Here is a 20,341-nt window from a genome sequence, read left to right as displayed (position 1 = left end):
AATGTGAGCGCTACGTCATAGTCTGTCATATCACCAACTCCGACTGCAGTACAGTCTGTTCATATCACCAACTCAGACTGCAATACAGTCGGCAGGACAGGTAAATACAACTAACTGGGAAATTCACGGTGATGTATGAAGTAACTCTGCAATTAGTGTAACTTTGATGGTACAGGTATAGGTTACTGCAGTTATCATGGTACTAAACTATAGCTTAAAGCAGTTGCCATGGTGCAGCTTTATAGGATATTGTAGTTGCCATGGCACTGCACTTTAGTTTAGTGTAGTTTTCATGGTGCTGCACTATACCTTTGTGTAGTTGCCATGGTGCTGCACTATATCTTTGTGTAGTTGCCATGGTGCTGCACTATATCTTTGTGTAGTTGCCATGGTGCTGCACTATATCTTTGTGTAGTTGCCATGGCACTGCACTTAAGTGTAGTTTTCATGGCACTGCACGATATATTTGAGCAGTTGCTCTCGTACTGCACTATACCTTAGTGTAGTTGCTATGGTATAGTTGCTTTGGTACTGCATTATAGCTATGTAGTTTTCATGGCGTTGCATCTTAGGATAATGTTACTGTGGCGCTGCACCATGGGTTACTGCATTTGCCATGGACTTGCACTATAGATTAGTATAGCTGTCATGGGGTTGCTTTATAGGATATTGCAGTTGTCATGGTGCTGCACTGTAGCTTAGTATTGTTGTCATGTTGCTGCCTTGAAGGGTAGTGTAGTTGTCATCAAGTTTATTATACTATAAATGTAAATTCAGCATGAAATTTATACCATAACAAGCTGCCAGCTTGGATCATATTATATGGCTCTGTTGTTTATTTACAATAGCTTATATTTCACATTCCATTTTTTGACAAAAACACACATAGGCATGATGAAAATAGAGGCTAAGTCAGGAACCAAGAGAAATTGAGGAGTGACCAAATGCTAGGTCAAACTGATGCGTTATGAGGAAATTGGGAAGATTGGATCAAGAAGTGGAGAGGCCTAGAGAATGAATTACAAAGAGTAGGACTGAGGCATTTGAAGGCTGTGAGAACCATGGTGTGTCAAATGGAGAGATGATGTACGGAAGTAGAGAGGAATAAATAAAGGCTCGAAGCTTATGGCATGGAAGATGAGGCAGGGACAAGAAGAGAAGCAAGACAAGAAGATGGGTTTTGAATTGAATGCATTGCAGAGTTAGGGTAGGTCAGTCAGGACAAGGATAAAGGTTGAGGGAGTCCTACTGTGGGATAGAATGTATTTTGGAGATTATGAAGGGTAAAATATAGGAGGCCAGAAAGGAGAAGTTGTAAGAAATCTATAACTTTAGACAAATGTTTCCCTGCAGTTCAGGCTCAAGTGCAGTGTTGAACATAAATTTATTACACTGACACCAATTGCCTAGAAAATATTACAGTTATACAGTAAGAACTTATATGACCTGGCTTTTCCACATTCCCAAGGGAATCAGGTTTGGCCTTCTTAGTCTGAGCTTAGTCAACATAACCATGTTAAGTTCATCCTTTTCTTAGTTCAGTAGGCAGTTAATGTGTGCCTGAAGGATATGCAGTTGAGTTTGATGCTCAATTCAGTATTGTACAGGATGTCAAGATTGCATTGAATGTGGTTTAGCCTGAAAGCTTTGGTGTATAGGGCGTGGGTAGTGGACTTGGTGACAATGATACAGAATTGGAGAGTTTGTGGCAAGGCTCGAAGACATTGGGCCATAACTTCTGAGCTCCAGGACGTCGGATTGTGGGGGAGATACCCCAAAGATGAATTGATGCACTGAGGACCGCACCCACCACCCCCCCCCCCCACCGCCCGCAGCACCCGGTTCCCAGGTAAGGATTGCATGGCAATTGCCTAGAAGTGCAAACATTCCCTGGGAATCGCCCTGCACTGGGAACTATCTGAAAATGCAATTTAAGTCACAAACGTTTGATGGCTCCGACTGTGTTACATCGATAGATACCCAGAAAAGGTTAGAAAAATTAAAAGCTCTTCTAATTTCTGGCTGAATATTGCAAAGACCCATGGGGACTCTGCCCCTGCCTGCCAGCCAGGCTCTCACCCCCCTCCCTCCCCCCTACAAGGCCTAGCCTGTCTCGACTCAACCCCCATGCCCCCCAAGGCCTGACCTGACGTGACCCAACCTCCCTCCCCCCCCCCAAGGCCCAACCCCACCTGAGCCCAATGCCAGACTTTCACACTCCCCCTCCCCCCATCAAAACCTGACCCAACCCCCACCCAGGACTGACCTGACCCAACAGCATCCCCCAAGACCCGACCCCCCTGCACCCAAGACCTGACCCGACCTGACTCCCCTCCAAGGCTTGATCCAACCTGACTCACCACCCACCACAAGGCTTAACCCAACCACCTTCCCACCAAGGCCTGACTCCGCCCCCTCCAATCCCCACCCCCAAGGCATGAGCCCACCTATCCTAATGTCCAATCCACCATCCAGGCCTGGCCCGACCTGACAGTGCCCCCCAATGAGCTGAACCCCCTCCCCACCCAAGGCTTGATCCAATCTGACCCACCACCCCTTTCAAGGCCCAACCCAAACCCCCCCACCCCCCCACCCCCGAAGGCCTGACCCAACGACCCGCGCCACCACCCCATGGCCCAAGACAACCCCTCCCCCACAAGGTGTGACAACCCCCTCACCCCCCACAAACACCAGGCTTGACACAAGCACCTCTCCCATTGTCCAACCCGACCCAACCCCCTCCACCCCCCCAAGGGCCCCAGGGGCATGCAGTACTACACAGATCTCGCCTGGCCTGAAGGTTGGGCGAGACAGAATTGAAAAAATTTGGGGTACAAAAATAGGAGTGGAGTGGCAATCTGATTCTGATTGGCACTCAGTGGAAGCTCAGGCCTGTTTGGCTTTGACCATCTTGGTGTTGAGCTGAAAGGAGATGTGAATTATACAGGATTGTTGATGAACAAACAGATTATTGGCATAGACAAAGTCAATGGTTCAAGAGAAGTGATGGTGAGGTAAAGCTGAATACATATGGAAGTTGCCCCGCCTGCCTAAGGATGCTATTGATTAGGGGAAGTGTGCATTATGCAAAAGGGGGATGCTGATAAAATTTGGGGACTCGTGATAATGGCGCAAGGCACGAAAACTAAGCAATTCCCGGAGATGCACTGGCTGCATGCAAATGGACAAGAATGACACCAAAGGCTATGGATCTGAAGAAGAGGACACCAGTATAGGAGGATATCATTGTCAGTTGTACTAAACACTGCAAAAAGATCCTAACCATAGCTACTTTCACACCCTGGGCACCTGACATATTTTTATACAGACACAAATTTTCAGTAGGATATTTTTTCTCGCTTTTTTTTTTGGTCTCCACTATGGCTCTTGCTCATAAAAATGTATCAGTTGAAGGGAGCAACAAAAAAGGTAATAATTCAGGGCTCCCCATGCAGATCATTTTCCCTTGCCCTCTATCTCAATGTTTGGCCTGTATCCCTCCACTCTACAGGAATTGGAATTTTTTTCTGTTTCCTTTTCAACAATTGTTTACACGGAGACAGCATTCGTAGCACTAGGTGGCAGTCTATAACAGAAGTTAACAATTTGGCTACTGAAGTCCTCATCATGTAATGTATAGCTTGTGGTTTATTTATTTTGTGGTTCTCTTTGCTGGGTTTAGACAAAGAACTACACATTCAACTTTGGTATTCCTTTCATGATTCGTTTTTTTAGACATTAGCATGCTGGTGTTTCCACCACGCATTTGTCTTTCTTCCCGACTAGAACAAAATTTAGCTGCCCTTTGACGGTCTTCATAGTTCAGTGATCTAAGAACTGGAGCTATCGTTGTTGGCCTTTCTGATTCTCTTAAACCTCAAGAGTAAACACTACCTGCAGCAATCACATTGACAACAACTCCCAACGTAACACTTGGTAGCACAAACACACAGAGGCCCGGACGTCCCATTGGGAAGCCTCAAAAAGTGCCTTAGAATTTCAACAGCTTAGCAGTACGCAAAATCCTTTGGCCTCTGTGGAATTTAAATCTAATTTTGCTTCAATTTAACTTATTTGTTGCTTTTAAAATGCATGTTAAAATATATAAAATATAAAGCAGGTAAGCTAAGATTTTACTCAATATGTAATTTTTGGGAAGCCTTACCATGTCATGTGTCTTAATATCATAGTCTGTGATCCTTTCTGATTTCAAGTATGGTACAGGTCAAATCACTACTGCTGCCATGTTATTGAAATCACTATATTCAGAACAGGACTAAGTGGAACTGAATTGCTCCAAACATTTGCAATATTTCTTATCACCTGCCTTTTACTGGTTTAATAAATAATCATCCTGAATAAACTTTACCTCTTCCCACAACTTCCCAGCAACTTTTTGTTTCATGAGGTTCAATAAAACATAACTTCATATTTGTGGGAGAAGGAAGACTATAGGCTCCAATTTTCTGGCAAGAGGAAAGATGGGATGCACATGCGCCTACTGTGCGATAGCAGGTCTGACCACATCTGAATGAATAGTCTATAGGCACAGGAAAAGTTTTGTCCAGAGATATTAGACTTTGGCATCTATAACTGGAAGTGAGAAAATCTGTAAATCATCACCTCCCAGGGCTACAACTAGCCATTCAAGGGAAATTCTTACTGTACAGAAAAGTGGAGAAGTTGATCATAATATTACAGTGGAAATATTGTTCTATTTGATGCAGCAGCACTCCCTGCTGTTATGCAGGAGATGCACTAAATGTAGCTGACCTTACCTAAAGCAAAAGACCACTCTCTTTTTTGAAACACAGTATAAGTTGTATGGTGGGAAGACACTGACAGAATTAGCTAAATCACACAGGTTCCTTGATGACAATAAAAAAGAGGTTTGCTAGAAAAAGGAGGAGGACAAATGTCGATGGATTCCTCACTTTGCAAATACGTATTATATATCCTCTGGGATGTGTCATTTCAAACATCCACCCACCACCATCTGCCCATTTTAAGGTTTCACCACCTAAAAATTAACTGAGTGCAATTTGTTTTTCTTGGGTCATACAGTTTATATGGTTAGAATGTGGAACTCACTACCAGATGGAATATTTTAGGTGACTGGTGTAGTTGTATTTAAGGGGAAGCTAAGTAAGAACATGAGGGAGAAAGGAATTAAAGGAGATGTTGATTAGATGCGATGAAGTAAATGGAGCAGCAGGAGACTCATGTAGAGCATAAACACCTGCAAAGGACTGTTTTAGTGCTGTAATATTATGCAATACTCTGTGAATTGAGGATCCGATGCCCTCGAGTATCATCTGCAGCATTTAGTATGAGAGGGAGGCCTACCACCCAGTTAAAGATTTGCATCCTGTTCAGCTGGTGCATCCTCTCCACAGGCAGTGTGACATAATGTTGCCCCTTTGTAGGATGTGTCACAATCCCCAGGGTGGATAGAAAGGATCTGGTAGGAGAAAAGCTAATATAGTGATAACCACTTCTGTGGGAATAGGTGCCCTTGCTCTGGATGTTGTCAGCAAATCATTATGCAGCAGATGTTACAACCTGTCTTGTGAAATAGAGGCAGTGAAAATGAGTCCTGCTTGTTATGTCCAGATTCATGCCTATCAATATAGTTCCCAGGCTATAGACAGAACACTTCGGGTGTCATTGCAAACATACTTGGCCTCTCATCAACTCCTCATCCTAATCTGAAGCAGCCAGCCTGTTCAAAATCCAAAACAGAATGCCTATTCTTGAGGGGAGTATAGTGTGAAAATTGCAGAAACATGGTCCATAATCTTCCAATCCCCCTTATATACAGGATTGTACTGTATCCAGAGGACTAAGAATTTCAAATGTTACACCCTTGTTCAAAAAAGGGCATAGAGATAAACCCAGCAACTACAAGCCAGTCAGGTTAAACTCAGAGATGAGAAAACTTTAGAGATGACAATCCAGGATAAAACAGTCACTTGGGCAAGTATGGATTAATCAATGAAAGCCAGCATCAATTTATTAAAGGCAAATCATTTTTACCTGGCTTGAGTTTTTTGATGAGGTAACAGAGAGGATTGGGGTAATGTGGTACATATGGACTTCCAAAAGATGTTTGATAAAGTGCCATATAATAGGGTCGCCAGCAAAGTTGAAGCCCATGGAATAAAAAGGACAATGGCACCATAGATACAAAGTCGGCTGATTGGCCGGAAACAGGGAAGTGGTGAATTGTTGTTTTCTCGACTAGAGGAGAGTGTAAAGTCAAGATCTCCATGCGTTGGTACAAGGACCACTGCTTTCCTTGATACATAAATGAGCTACACTTGGGAGTACAAGGCACAATCTCAAAATATTTAGCTTTTAAGATCATACTTTGATATCAAATAATGTGCAGGGTAATCAATTTGTTTAAAATGCACATCTTTTAGCTGCACACAGTAATTATTTTATATGAGGAGCCAAGACATAAAAGTTTGGGATGTTGGGATCTGTGAGGAGGATAGCTATAGACTTTGAGAGGGCATAGACAGACTGGAATGGACAGACACATGGCATACTAAATTTAATGTAGAGAAGTGCAGTGTGATACATTTTGGTAGGAAAATTGATAATAGGCAATATAAAACAAAGGATACAATTCTAAAGGGGGTGCAGGAGCAGAAGGATCTTGGGGCAGGGGTATATTTGCACAAGACATTGAATGTGGCAGGGCAGTTGAGAATGTGACTAAAACGGTGTAGGGGATCCTGGGCTTCATAATTGGAGGCATGGTGTGCAAAAGTAAGGAGTTTATGATGAACCTTTACAAAACATTGGTTAAGCTTCAACTGGAACATTGTATATAATTATGGGCCACGCACGTTAGAAGGGATGTGCAAGTTTTATTCAGGGCACAGAAAAGATTTGTGACAATGTTTCCAGGGATGAGGGACTTTAATTACATGGATAGAATGGAGAAGTGATTGTTTTCCTTGGAGAAGAGAAGATTGAGAGATTTGTTAGAGTTGTTCAAAATTATGAGAGGTTTAGACAGATTAGATAAGGAGAAACTGTTCCCAATGATGGAAGGATCAAGAACCAGAGGAAACCTATTTAAGGTGAATAGTAAAAGAAGTAACAGCTACATGAGCAAAATATTTTTCACACGGCGAGTGATTCGGATTTGGAATGCACTGCCTGAAAGTGGAGGCAGGTTCTCATGGTTTTTCAAAAGGGAATTGGATAATTACCTGAAGAATAAAGAATATTGCAGGGCCATGGGGAAAGAGCGGAGCAGTGAAACTAGTTGAGTTCCTGTTGCAGAGAGCCGGCACATACATGATGGGCTGAATGGCCTCCTTCTCTGCTGTAATCATTCTATAATTCCATGATTAATATGTTGTATGGTGCTCTTTAAGTTCAGCAGCAGCCAACAATAATGGATGGAAATGCAGTAATGTAAAAGAATGACAGAGTTGCCAGCAAAGTAACTCAAATATGGTGTAAAATGCATTTTAAGAAGTACAAGACGGCATGGACCTGGATCTTCCACAAAGTGGCGATCATCAGCGAATTGCTACTCTGCTCAAACTTTTCAATGCCCAGACTCTGCTCCACATCTCTGGCTAGGTTTTCCAAGCCCAGCTTCTTCAGAAATGCTGAGTGTACAATCCCAGAAAGAACTTCATCACAGAGCTATAGCAATGGGGCAAGACAAAGCACACTTCCTTTTTATGGTACTAGCTGCCATATGGTAAGCTTAAAGGTCCAGTGTGAATGCTAGTGAATGGGTGATTGGATGAATGTTACTGAATGGGTGAGTGCATCAGCAGAAGAATGAGTGAATGGGCAGGGTGGCTGGTGGGTGAGGTGGTGGTGGTTGGTGGGGTGTTATAGTCCGGTCAGGAGCTAGTAAGGGCAGGTTGGGAGGTTTACTCAGGTGATGGTCAGGTCAGGAGGGGTAGTCAGGTCTGGTCAGGGGGCCATGAGGGGTTGGTCAGAGGGAGGTCCGGTGTCAGGGTTGGGCAGTGGGGGTTGTTGTCGGGGGAAATTCAGGGAAGTGTCAGTGTGAGTGATTAGGGTGTCAGTTTTGCAGTTATTCAGGTGTTAGACTAGGATTTTTCTGTCTAATATTTCCTGGGTAACTATCCAGGTAAGTCCCACAGAACTGTCCGAAGTCCCTGACACTAACTCAGGGTCAAAGACCTGGGGAGCAGGGAAATTGCCCATCAATAGTTCAAACTTCCTGGGCAATTTCAATGGAGATTAGCGTGTTGGGACTTCTGCTATCCCGAAGCACATCTTGGGTCATACATCTGGTCTCTGACAATCTGTAGTCTGGAAGACCAGCACCATATTTTCACACATCAAGTCACTTACTCTCCTTTAAGAGATGCGTAACTGCAGGCCAGGCTTATGCATCCATTTCAAATTGGCAAGCAGGTAGTGTTGGCAGCGACTCACAGATGGTAAAGAATTCCAGCAAGGGACTGAATTTAAATAATTTCTTAACCTAAATGAGGACTGTAAATGTCATTAATGTAGTATCTATCCTGGAGTCACAATCTGAAGCTTGCTGATTAGGCACACACTGTACCAGGCCTCATTTCTCACTTTCTCAGACCCCTCATTGTCTGTAAGGCTCTGCACTACTGTGCTTCCTTTAAAAATGTATTCCATTGTACTAATTACTCATGCAATGTGTGACCAATTGGTAAGATGCTGGTTTACAGTCATGATTCATCAACAGGTAAGTTCATGATCACTCTGTGTTATTTAAATTGCAGGGTGATCAGTTATAGAGCAACAGTGGCAGAGACCGGGGACCAGGTCACCTGTCTAACCTGGCTAGTAACTGGTACATAACATTTGTAAATCTAAGAATGAAGAAAATTTCTACTCTATACGCGCTTACTTTCTCATGTCCTTGAGTTGCTGACATTGGCTCCAAATTGGTGGTCAATATTTTTCTTGTGCGAAGAGCATATCGATAGTACCTTGAACCTGGGAGAAAAGTATTTATCTAGGCACTGGTCAACAATGAGAGAGCTTTAGAATTAAGTATAATTAAGTATAAGTCCAGTGTATAATTGAAAGTAATTATAAAGTTTACCCATGAAGAGTTACAGGGACACATCTGATTCTGTTATCTGTTTTATTGAATATCTACATACAATTTATGGAGTTAGAGTTGAGGAAGCGCTTCCAAGTCCTAAATGTTCAGGTACAAAAATAAAATCAAACCCAGAAGATTCAAAGGAATTTTGTGGCATTTTAATTTATTTTAAGACAGATAAAAGCAATATGAGTGTCAGCAATGTGCAAAGATGTTCTTGTTAGCAGCACAAAACATTTTGGTAAACAAACCACTAAAAAGATGTTTCCAACAGAATTTTAATTTTCATTATTTTGCTTTTTGAAACAAAATACATCCTCTGACGTTGGTCATTACCCTTGTAATTTAGATCATTTTATATCATAATTTATATTATTTGTTCAATTTTTTAAAGTCCCTAACTTTTGTTTGTGTTGCCTTTATGTTTTGTTTTCAGGTCCTCCCCTGCCTTGTTCTTCTGCTTCATCAACCCCAGTAGAGCAATACCTCTCCCATCCCCCTCCTTCTGAAGTCAATGAGAGCCAGCGAAGGTTGCTCAGTGATAATATGACCCAGCCAAACCGAGACTCTGACTCTGATGAGGAGTTTGTTCCCAATTCTTTCTTGGTTAAAACTGGCTCTGGAAACCTGTATGTTCCCACAAGTGGTGAGTTAGTTGAATTTATACTGCTTCCTTATTGTAGTGATCCCCCTTCTACTTTGATCTCTTATTGACTCGTACTGTGTTTATTAACACAAATTTACACTAAATACAGCATTATTATGCACCACAGATTAGTTTTGTATCATGTTAACTAACCAATTACTTGCATGGTATTTTATTATTAACCAGTTAGCCAGTCTTTTACTTAGATTAAATTTGTCCCTTTACTTAATTGTAGTTATTGTCTGTTTCCTAAAATGAGCTTAATTCTAGATGTCACTCATTTTACTTGTACCTGAGTACCTTTTTTCCTCAGTTTCAAGAAGACAGATCCATTGATTTATCAAACAATTAATATTAGAAAGATATTTGATTTACTCCGAAAGGCATTCTGCCCACAATACTTGCAGCCCATATTCAACAGCTGAGCAATAGATTTGATGTTTCGCAAGAAAAGCTGAATGGAAGTGTCAAAACTAACTATGGTTTCTGATTTATACCAAAAATAATGATTTGCATTCACTGTGTACTTGTAAAGGACGAGTAGGAGCTAGTGTAGTTCAAGCAAGAAGTAAGCAATTGAAGGGGATACTCACAGTACCTTTGAAGGAATGGGCTTTAGGGGGCTTTCGAAGGTAGCAAGGCTCAAAGACAGATTGGATTCCAATAGTAGGGCAAGCAGTAATCTAGAGTCTAAAGAATGCATGGTGAGATATTACCTAAAAAGTGGGGGATAAGACTGTAAAGATTTTAAAGGTGAGGATCATGAAAGCAATTTACTGGATGTAGAAAGCCAGTATTGCTGAATGAAGACAGAGTTAATGGGTGTGTTAGATTTGTGCTGGAGAGGAGTTGGGCTGAAGAGTCCTGGAATAGTTGACATTTGTGAAGGGTGGAGATGAGGTGCTGTTGAGACATTTTTAGTGAAACTTTGAGATGACAAGTTCATGAATAAATTAGTCAGTGGTGAAGGAGTCGTTTTCCACAAGTGAAAGAAGGCAGTCAATGACATGTTGAATCTGAGAATTAAAAAATGAACACAATTGAACTGAATGCACACCAAGCAGTTCAGACTGAATCAGCAGCCAGAACGTTTGACATGTGTTGATGCTGGCTGAAATGAAACAGGATGACAGGGAAAGCACAATATCAGGACTTGATGTTGAACAGGCTCTCAATAGCACAGTAGCAGCCACAGATCCAGCCTGGATTGCCGCTACACAGGTTCCCCTCTGCCCTCTGCACAAAACAAGATCCCACTAACAGCATTGAGTTAATCTGTTTTATTGATGGGGGGATAAATATTGGCTATTGACCACAACCCTAGGGGAAAATTCCCTGCTCTTCCCAAAGGTAGCATAACCAGCAGTGCAGCTGTCCCACTGTACTACATTGAAGTATCAGTCTGGATTATGTACTAAAGCCTCTGGAGTGGCTGTACTTGCAGTAAATATTGTCGACATTATCTATGGGTAGCACCATTTTATATTGTTTACCTCAGCAGAATAACTGGTAGCAATGGCTGCTAGGACAAAGAGACAGCAAAGGAAAATAAAATGATAATATATAAATAGATAGAGAGATGGATTTCTTGCAATATAAAGCCACAAACTTCTGTTCTGAGCTAGGTCTGTAAAACTCAGCTGGGTTACTGTAAATAGTCCCAGCACATCCATCTGTGCAGGGGGATTCCAACTCCTCATTGCTCTGTGTTTATAAGTGCTGACAGGATCAAATTTGGCAAGAGCACTCTCTTTATCACCCTATCACAGTCGAATACTGTGCCAACGCTCATGTGAAGCATGGCCCTTTTGTCAAGTTATAAGGAAGAAACTGGCATCCGTCAAACGGTCAACTATGCAAGCCAAAATATTCAGTAGAAGAGGGAAGGATATTTTCGGCAGAGATGGGAAGAAATTTGGAACAAAATAGAAGGATTTTAGAATAGGTTGTCTTGATATTTCCGCTAAAAGAGAGGAGACATCCCGAGATGCTTCACTGGTATATCATCTAAAAATAATTGATGTCAAAACAAAGGAGGAGACATTGGAGGGGTAACCAAGCACCCTGCCACATTTGCCCTCTAACATCCCCTTAGACCCCATACATTGTCGACTCCGCCCACACCCTCACCCATATCCACCTTCACACCTTCAAACAACGGCAAACTCATTCTCCCATATTCTCGAACTTACCCCACACCCTTGTCCACTCCCTCACGATCAGCCCTCCACACCTAATTTACCTCCCCACACCCTTGTCCTCCCAATACTCTTGATCTCCCACACCCTTGTCTCCTCCCTCAGCTTGCCAAACCCACAACCATATCCTTCCAACACCTTTGCACACCTACACCCTCAAACCCCCATGCTTTCAATCCCCCAATGCCCTTGACCACCCCTCATCCTCTTTGTTACCCTACACACCCTCATCCTGCCCATTCCATTCTCCCCCGTACACTCTTGTCCCTGATGCTTGCCCCCTCCTCACATTTTCACCCTCACCCCCTACACCCTTGATTCTTCCCACACTTTCAATCTCCTCATCTGGCCCTTACTGACACTTACCCTCCAGGATCTCACCACACCCTCATCCACTCATGCCTACCCCAATACTCACACCGTATCCCCATCTGCCAATTAAGGATGTCAGTAGCCATTCTGATGTCTTCGGTGATGCGGATCAGCTGCATTTCCAATCTCAATCTAACATTGGAAGTTTCTAAGGTTGTTTATATCTTCTCCAATAGATTTTATTGATGTTGATTCATAGATTTCAGAATTCTTTTCTCAGCAGGATAATACATTTTTAACTCCTAATATTGACCAACTCATTAATTATGGCCCTTTAAATAAGCTACTTGGGACAAATGTTTTGAATGATCAGTACCCCACTGTTAAATGTGAGAAGTCTAACTAAACCTAGAACAAAAAACAAAGCATCTATATAAAAATCTTAAATCAATTACTGGAGAGGCTGCTCCATTGATTTTGTTGGAAGACTAACCATTTTGTTATGTTTTAGAATGTCTGGGCGACACATTGACTAGACACGGATTGTGTGGATAATGTGGTTTAATTCGACATTTTATTGATTTTGTGGTGTGCTCAAGTTTGCTTTTTACCTTATAATTTACTAATTTAGCAGATTATTTTGTTCTTATTTAGTAAAGTGTTGAGCCCAAATAATTTTTGAAGTTTTATATTTAAAGAATAATCACCATGAGAGGCCTTTTTAAGTAATGAATCTGAACAAAACATCATTAACAAAGCAATTTCCTCTTTGTCTGGCCATTGTTAAAATATGAGGAGGGTTCATGCCGATGCCATTAATAGCATATTAGGTTGGAGCAGACATGAACCCTGAGTGTGTGTGAAGGATATAAGTCATAAATGAAGGCCACTCTGTTCCAGGTTACTCACATTAACATCTGGGAATGTTACCCTGACACTGCTGTCAACACCTGTACACAAAACTTTCCTCTAATCAAACCAGAAAAGAGACAGAGGAACAGAAGAATGTTAAAATTCTAGGGCCACCATTTTCATTAAAAATGTTCATTAACTTATAAATCACTTTCCTTCTGTTTGCAAACATGGTGTAATGGTGTAAATTGGGGCACAATCCATCATTTCATCACTTTTCTTGTGAGGTTATGAAAAGAAAAGCAAAAATAGGATTCTTCCCCCACAATTTGAAAAAAAAAACCAAAAGCTTTGACCAACATCTTTTCCTTGTGAAGACAGTTTTCATTCAAAAAAGAGACCAATCAGAACTTTAGAACCTGTAAATTAAATTCTGTTCAGTTTTGGGGGGTAATTTCAGTGCACTCGACATGGAGAGGTAAAAAAGTACAGGGGGAGTTGTTTAAGTGCCACTAATAACCCTAACAACTTATATTTATATCACACCTTGAAGATAAAAAAAGCATCCCAAGTGGCTTCACAGGAGCACTATAGACAAAATATGACACTGAGCTACATAAGCAGATATTGGACCTGATTTATTACTGTCCCGATGCAGGCAGAAATGGAGGTTGGCAGGTCCCACATGCCCCAATTCCAACATCATTGCCACTATTGACCATTTTGACAGGCACAGTAAACAAGGTGGTTTTGACCTGATGCACACACCAGCTGACATCGGGAATGCCATTGTACAGACAGCAGAGTCAGACACATTGATAATTTCAGTGAGTAGGGTGGGGTTTGGAAGCTTGTGCAAACCAGGTCAGCTCAGGATAATGGATAATTCTGCATTAGCTCGATTGGAAGATCCTTAGGGAAAGTTCTGAATCTGCACCAGGGTTTGGGGGGGAGGCAGGGGTGTGGTCCATGAACACAGAGTCTGGGAATAAATCTTCCATCAGTCCTTTCAGCCAGACTTCTCTAGCTTCCAAGAAGGAATCTGCAACTGGACTTGGGCGCAGCCTCTTCACACCTGCAGGGCATTCAGGCAGCAGCAACAGCCTCGAGTGCCATGAGGAGGTGTCCCCAGGCAGCAAGAGCCACAGCCTCAGCAACCAGTACCATGGAGGAGAAAGATTGGGGAATACCCAGAGCAATGCGTATATGGCAATAGGCTAACCTTCCTGGAGGTGTGGAGAAAAGTGCAGGCAGAGACTTTATCTTTCCAGGGACATAATAACTGACCTCTGTGCCCTCCTTAATGATAAACTGGCCTCTTGATCCACCCGATGCCATGTCCTGCCAGTTGCAATGAAGCCCTCAACAACATTGCCTCAGGTTTTCTTCAGGGCCCTGCTGTTGACCTGTGTGAAATGTCCCAGTCAGCTGCTCTCTGATGCATCCATGCTCTCTTAATGAGGGTGGCTGACTTCATCAGCTTCTCAATGGATGCGTCCTCAAAAACACAAAGGGTCACTGTGTTTGCTTCCATAGCCAGATAAGTCCCAGGTAGAGGGTATCGTGGACCACATATAGGCGGCCATCAAGATACCGACGGAGCGCCCAGGCCACTTCACCAACAGGAAGGGGGTACCATTCAATAAATGTGCAGCTGGTATGAAGAACTTCCTGCACCTCTGTACATGCTTTCCAGGAAACTGCCATGATGCATTTATGCTCCCATGAGTCAAAGCTGCCTCTGTCCCACTTCCCTGCTGCGCACATGGATTCTGGGTGACAAAGGCAAAGGCTACCCTCTGAAGAGGTGGCTTTTGACCTTACTCGGGGACCCTCAGACACAGCCCCAGTGTAGAGACAACAAGAGCCATACTTGACCACTCTTGTGACATGCTCCAATACTCGACTGTCAAAGTATCCTGGATGGTCATTGTGTGCAGCATTATTATGACACAGCTGATGGCAAGGGCTGAGCTGTTCAAATCACAGAAGGAAACTTGAAACAACTGTCAGAATCCTATTTTTGCATTTTGTATGTTTCAAGATGCAGCCTTTGAATTCAGTAGAAATAAGACTACTAAGTCTCAAGGGCTTTTTTTTATAAAACTAACTTAAATATTTATTAATACATTAAAAATTGTAAGCACATACATATGTCTACAAAATTACTAGTATAATAACTAAAAAAGTCCCCTAATTAAGCTGACTCTCAGTTACACCCCTGTTAAGGCAACAGTAAACCTCATAGATCTTAAAAGACCACAGGCAAAGCACATTTAACCGTACAAATTCAAAATGAGGTTCCATGCAGACACACTTACAGGCATACAGGCTGGTTAGATCTTAAATGCCTCTGCCTTACACACACAAGTTCCTTTCTGTTTATACCTAGCTTTTCCTTTGAATGTAAATTTCCCATTGTATTACTAGGTTTTTAATGTCACATCTTCTAACAATGACATCTTTAACCCACTAATTTTATTAGTAATGTAAACACATTGCTTGGCGTCTCCCAGTAGGTGCAAGATTTTACTCCCACTGTTCAATGCTTTATTCAACAAATGCAAATGTACACCCTTAACACCTATGTTTCTAAACTTCCCCATGTTTATCTAATTACCATTTCAAACCTACTTCTTTCTAGATATCAAAGCACCCAGACTAGCTGGCTTTAATCCAATTAAGACACACACCCACGTACACCACTAAACTCTATAATGTTATTGGAAATAATTTTTTAAAATAAACATTAATCTCTTCATGACATGCATGCTGCATAGCATGGCATAGCAAAGGGCTGTGGCACTCAAAGAGGAAGAGGATGAGGGAGATACTTCCTCCTCTGCTGTGCTCCACACCCAAACCCGCACATGGAACCCCCAATATGCAAGTATCTGCGCTTGTGCCTGGTGAACTAGCCTATTGTTACAATGCTTCCTCCAACAGGTTTCCCTCTTCCTGTTGTCTGAGGCACTACTCGGCACCTGAAGGTGGGACCACAACACTGGGACCTGTGAGAGGATCAAGAGAAGCTTAGTATATGAATTCATGGAGAAACTTATCATTTCTTATTGAAATTTCTGAACACTGCACCCAGTGTTCAGCATGCTGTCAGTCTAGGCTCTTCTTGCTGATTCAACGCCATCTTCCACCATCCAAAGTCAACCCCCACCCTCCCAAAACATGGCTATTCCCCTACATCCATCACGATGACAACCAACACCACACCTCCAAGAATGCCCCCTTCACAACCCTGTGCATCTGGAAAGGGAGATTTTCCATCACCGATACGTTGCCTCGATGGCAGTCTGGCAAGTTCTGTGGCCCCTCTCTTCCACCACCCTTACAGAGTGCAGCATTGGGGTCCCACCTCCAGTTTTCTCCCTTTCTCGGGTGTTGTGTGCCCACTTCTCTTGTATGGAGAAGAGGGAGAGGGTGATGGGACAGGTCCTTGCTGCATGGATAAGGGAATCTTCTCCACCTAGTTTGAAACAGCATCTCCTCTTTAGCATAAAAACAAAAAAACTGCGGATGCTAGAAGTCCAAAACAAAAACAGAATTACCTGGAAAAACTCAGCAGGTCTGGCAGCATCGGCGGAGAAGAAAAGAGTTGACGTTTCGAGTCCTCATGACCCTTCGACAGAACTTGTGTTCGAGTCCAAGAAAGAGTTGAAAAGCTCCTCTTTAGCAGCTTTACACATTAGTAGTGGGCACCGCAAGGTTGAAGAGGAGCATATGCCCTCTGGTAGCCAAATGCCTTGCATGTTCATTCTGTGATCCAAGGCAGGAGACACCAAAAGACGGAAGTCTCACTCATCTTACCAGAACGCAATAGGTCAGTGAAGCGTTTTCAGCACTGCACCCAGGTTTGTCGGTCTTCTCCTGAGGCACCTCTTGGTAATGATGTGGGGGGTGGGGCACAGCCTTTGGCCAGGTCGGAAGAGGATGTCCCTCCTTGCATTTACCAAGTCCACTAGGATATCCAGGCCTTGGTCTGTGAACCTTGGTGTCAGAAAGTTCTAGGTCTCTTGGCTGCAGTCTCTTTCAGCCATCCTGTTATTGGAGTAGAAGGGGTACACGGGTATGTATGTTGTACATCTGTGTGTGCATCATTAACTTGCCAAGATGCTGTGATATTGTGGAGATAAGACCATAAGACATAGGAGCAGAAATTAGGCCATTCGGCCCATCAAGTCTGCTCCGCCATTCAATCATGGCTGATAAGTTTCTGAACTCCATTCTCCCACCTTCTCCCCGTAACCTTTGATCCCCTTACCAATCAAGAACCTATCTATCTCAGTCTTAAATACACTCAATGACCTGGCCTCCACAGCCTTCTGTGGCAATGGATTCCATAGATAGATGGTGTTTTACCAGTGATGGGTTTCCCATGTAGAGGCTTGGTGACCCCACTGTTGTTGTGCAAGTGCGAGGGTGGCTTGCGTTGAGACTGTCCTTGAGACACTCGCATGCCTTGGTATGAGGTAAGGCTAGGTATAGTCGTGGGAGGCTCAGTGTTCGCCTCCTTTGTTGAGGTTATGGTCAGAGGGAAGTTGTGAGGAATGCTGGAGTGAAGATCCAAGTGTGGGGTGCATCACCTGCGCTTGGCTGCTGTGTCCACTTGCAGAGCTAACCTGTGAGCTGCTGCATGGTGATTTTTTAGAGTGCCGCCACTTACAGTGGGGAAGCAACAAAAGCCTGGTCTAGCAGGGTCTTCAGAGCTGGGTCTTCATAGGCAGCAGATGAGCACAGCCATGGATCAATGGGTTGGGTGGTCACTAAGGGAATCTTCATTTTTGACCAATCTCACAGGGAATAATGTATCAGCCATCAATAACATCAACATTGACAGTATTTACTCACAGGTCAAAGTTTAGCCGCTGTGGCAGCATTTCCAGTCACTTCCTGAACACACTTCTTTACAGTGTAGTGATAAAAAGTTGGGCCTTTTATCAGGTCCAAGCAGGATGAACCACTCCTGCTCCCAACACCATTTTTGCTGTAGATTAGGTCTCTGCCCTCCTTCGGGAGGTGTTGGCTGTGACTCCAGCCCATCCCTGACTCTGCAGGATGAAAATACGATGGGTGGGCATGGCTACTCAGGAGATGGGATAGCGACGTCTGGAAATGACCTGATTCCTGATTCCTGCCTCAAAGAGGAAAATCCGGCCCACTAGGTCAGATGACCAAAATTTTGGTCAAAGAGATCAGTTTTAATGAATGTTTTAAATGAGAGAGAGGTAGAGAAATGGAGAGGTTTGAAGGGAATTCCAGAACTTGGGGCCTAAACAAATGAAGGCATGGCCACCAATGGCAGAGCAAATTAAAATCAGGGATGCTCAAGAGGCCGGAATTAGATGAGTGCAAATATCTCGGAGGGTTGTGGGGCTGGAGGAGATTATGGGGCTAGGGAGTGGCGAGACCACGGAGGGATTCAAAAGTAAGGATGCGAATTTTAAAGTAAATGCTAACTCCAAATAAAAAACCCTCATCAGAAGGTGGGGCTGAAATGCACTATCTGGAAGGATGGTGGAAGTAGATTCAGTTGTAATTTTCAAGAGTGAATTGGATATATACTTGAAAAAGAAACACTTGGAGAGGTATGGGGAAAAAGCAGGGGAGAGGGACTGATTGGACAGCCCTTTGAAGGAGTGAGCTGAGGCATGATGAGGCGCCTTCAGTGCTATAAGATTCTAATCTTCTGATCCGATCACAGGCACCCAGCACCCCCTTCCCCCTCCCATCCCAGCACACAACTTGGTGTCACTTCTGGCAGCAGTGTCAATCTCCCCACAGAATTATCGCCTGCTATGTATTTTGCACAACTGTGGTGCAGAGCTGTATTTGTACCTCTCGGTACCATATTCAAATAGTGGCTGATCGAAGAGAGATCAGTTGCCATTTGAATGTGGGACCCATCAGTGAGGTCCAAAAAAGATCCGTGGTTCCCTTTAAAACTTTGTATAAAGCAGCCTGGACTCCCTGCAATAGAATGGATTGAAGTTGCTCCAAAATCCCATGGGTTCACAGGGTGGGCAGCCCAGTATCAATATGAACAGGATTTAAATAAGGCTAAATTTTGGGCTTTGGGTCACTGCAAAGCCTAATGAGTGGCATAACCTTCAGTCTTTAAAATGTGATTTTAAGAGATTGATTGATAATACAACTTTCTCATTTCCTCAGTAAATCAGACATCAAAAAGTGCAGAAAAGCATGGTTTATGGTTACATTTTTATCTTTCTTCTTCCTCACACACATCAGAAACAAATGAAACTAAGGGTTTTCTAGCATAAAGCATTCCCTCTTAAATAACATTTCAGCCACAATAGAACAGGACTAATGATGGAGATCTTTATTTTGTGCACATTCCCATGTACTATCTCCAGAAACAGACTGAAACCCCATTGGCTGAATATCTGCGTGAAATTCTTGTCCTTTAATAGAAAGAAAAGTATATTCTCCTGCTAAGTTACTAAGCAAATGATAGCCAAGCAAAGCTGGAAAAATACCTTTGGCTAGACTTTGCTTTCCGTAAGGTTCTACTGGATAATCAATGTATTCAGGAAACTTTCATTGGAAGCCACTGCTGAACCTACAAGTTTTGGGACCAATGTGGCAAATAGTTTACAATGGAGGTCAAAAGCCAAATGTATGAAAATAAAATGATTCATTTTCTAATTTCTTCTGTGACAACAAAATACATTTGCATAACAAATGCGGATGTTCACATTTATTCATAACCCAGCAAATGGGTCATTTAATTTAGTATTCAGCCTATTGTCCAGGGATTTCCAAGTGATGGTTCTTAATTCACTTAAAGCATGTTATCTCTCTTTACCTCATGTTAAACTGTTTTTTAGTGTGAGGGGGGGGAAATCAATTACACAAGATGCACAGCTGTTCAATTAAACTTTTGGGAAGTCATTGCAGATTCCTCCAGGCTTTTCCCTGACAGGTTCTGATCACTTTAACATATTTAGTAATTACCATCTTGATGCTGAACTTGGTTGATTGTTGCTTCCACTTCTCTCTGCTTAGAGACTTGATTCTGTGACAAAGAAACTAAGCTTTAGGGAGACCTTTCAAAGTAGAGCTGTGACATTTTGTTTATGAATTACTCATTTATCAACTGCCATGGTAATAATCAGCCAATCAACTGGCTAAATAACTCTCATATTTTAAGATCATTTATTCCCTGTGATTTAAATGAAAAAGAACATTTGCATTGAAATGTGAGGTTTT

At 42.7% G+C, this 20,341-nt stretch overlaps 1 protein-coding gene across 5 annotated transcripts in view; it reads left to right on the top strand.

Moving 5' to 3' along the window:
- tenm4 (teneurin transmembrane protein 4) overlaps window positions 1–20,341 on the top strand; it is a 523,453-nt gene that overhangs the window by 183,121 nt on the left and 319,991 nt on the right. For 3 of the 5 annotated variants that reach the window (XM_041199166.1, XM_041199169.1, XM_041199167.1), the window contains exon 3: window positions 9,528–9,737. The exons of 1 other annotated variant lie outside the window; for it this stretch is intronic. In XM_041199166.1, coding sequence (XP_041055100.1) covers window positions 9,528–9,737 — 210 coding nt within the window. The remainder of the gene's footprint in view (window positions 1–9,527; window positions 9,738–20,341) is intronic. One more of the 5 variants, XM_041199170.1, reaches the window with a different exon arrangement.

Source organism: Carcharodon carcharias, chromosome 11 (genome assembly GCF_017639515.1).
Source record: "Carcharodon carcharias isolate sCarCar2 chromosome 11, sCarCar2.pri, whole genome shotgun sequence".
Lineage (NCBI taxonomy): Eukaryota > Metazoa > Chordata > Chondrichthyes > Lamniformes > Lamnidae > Carcharodon > Carcharodon carcharias.
The sequence above is the reverse complement of the archived record's forward strand: the minus strand, read 5'-3'. Positions and strand labels throughout refer to the sequence as shown.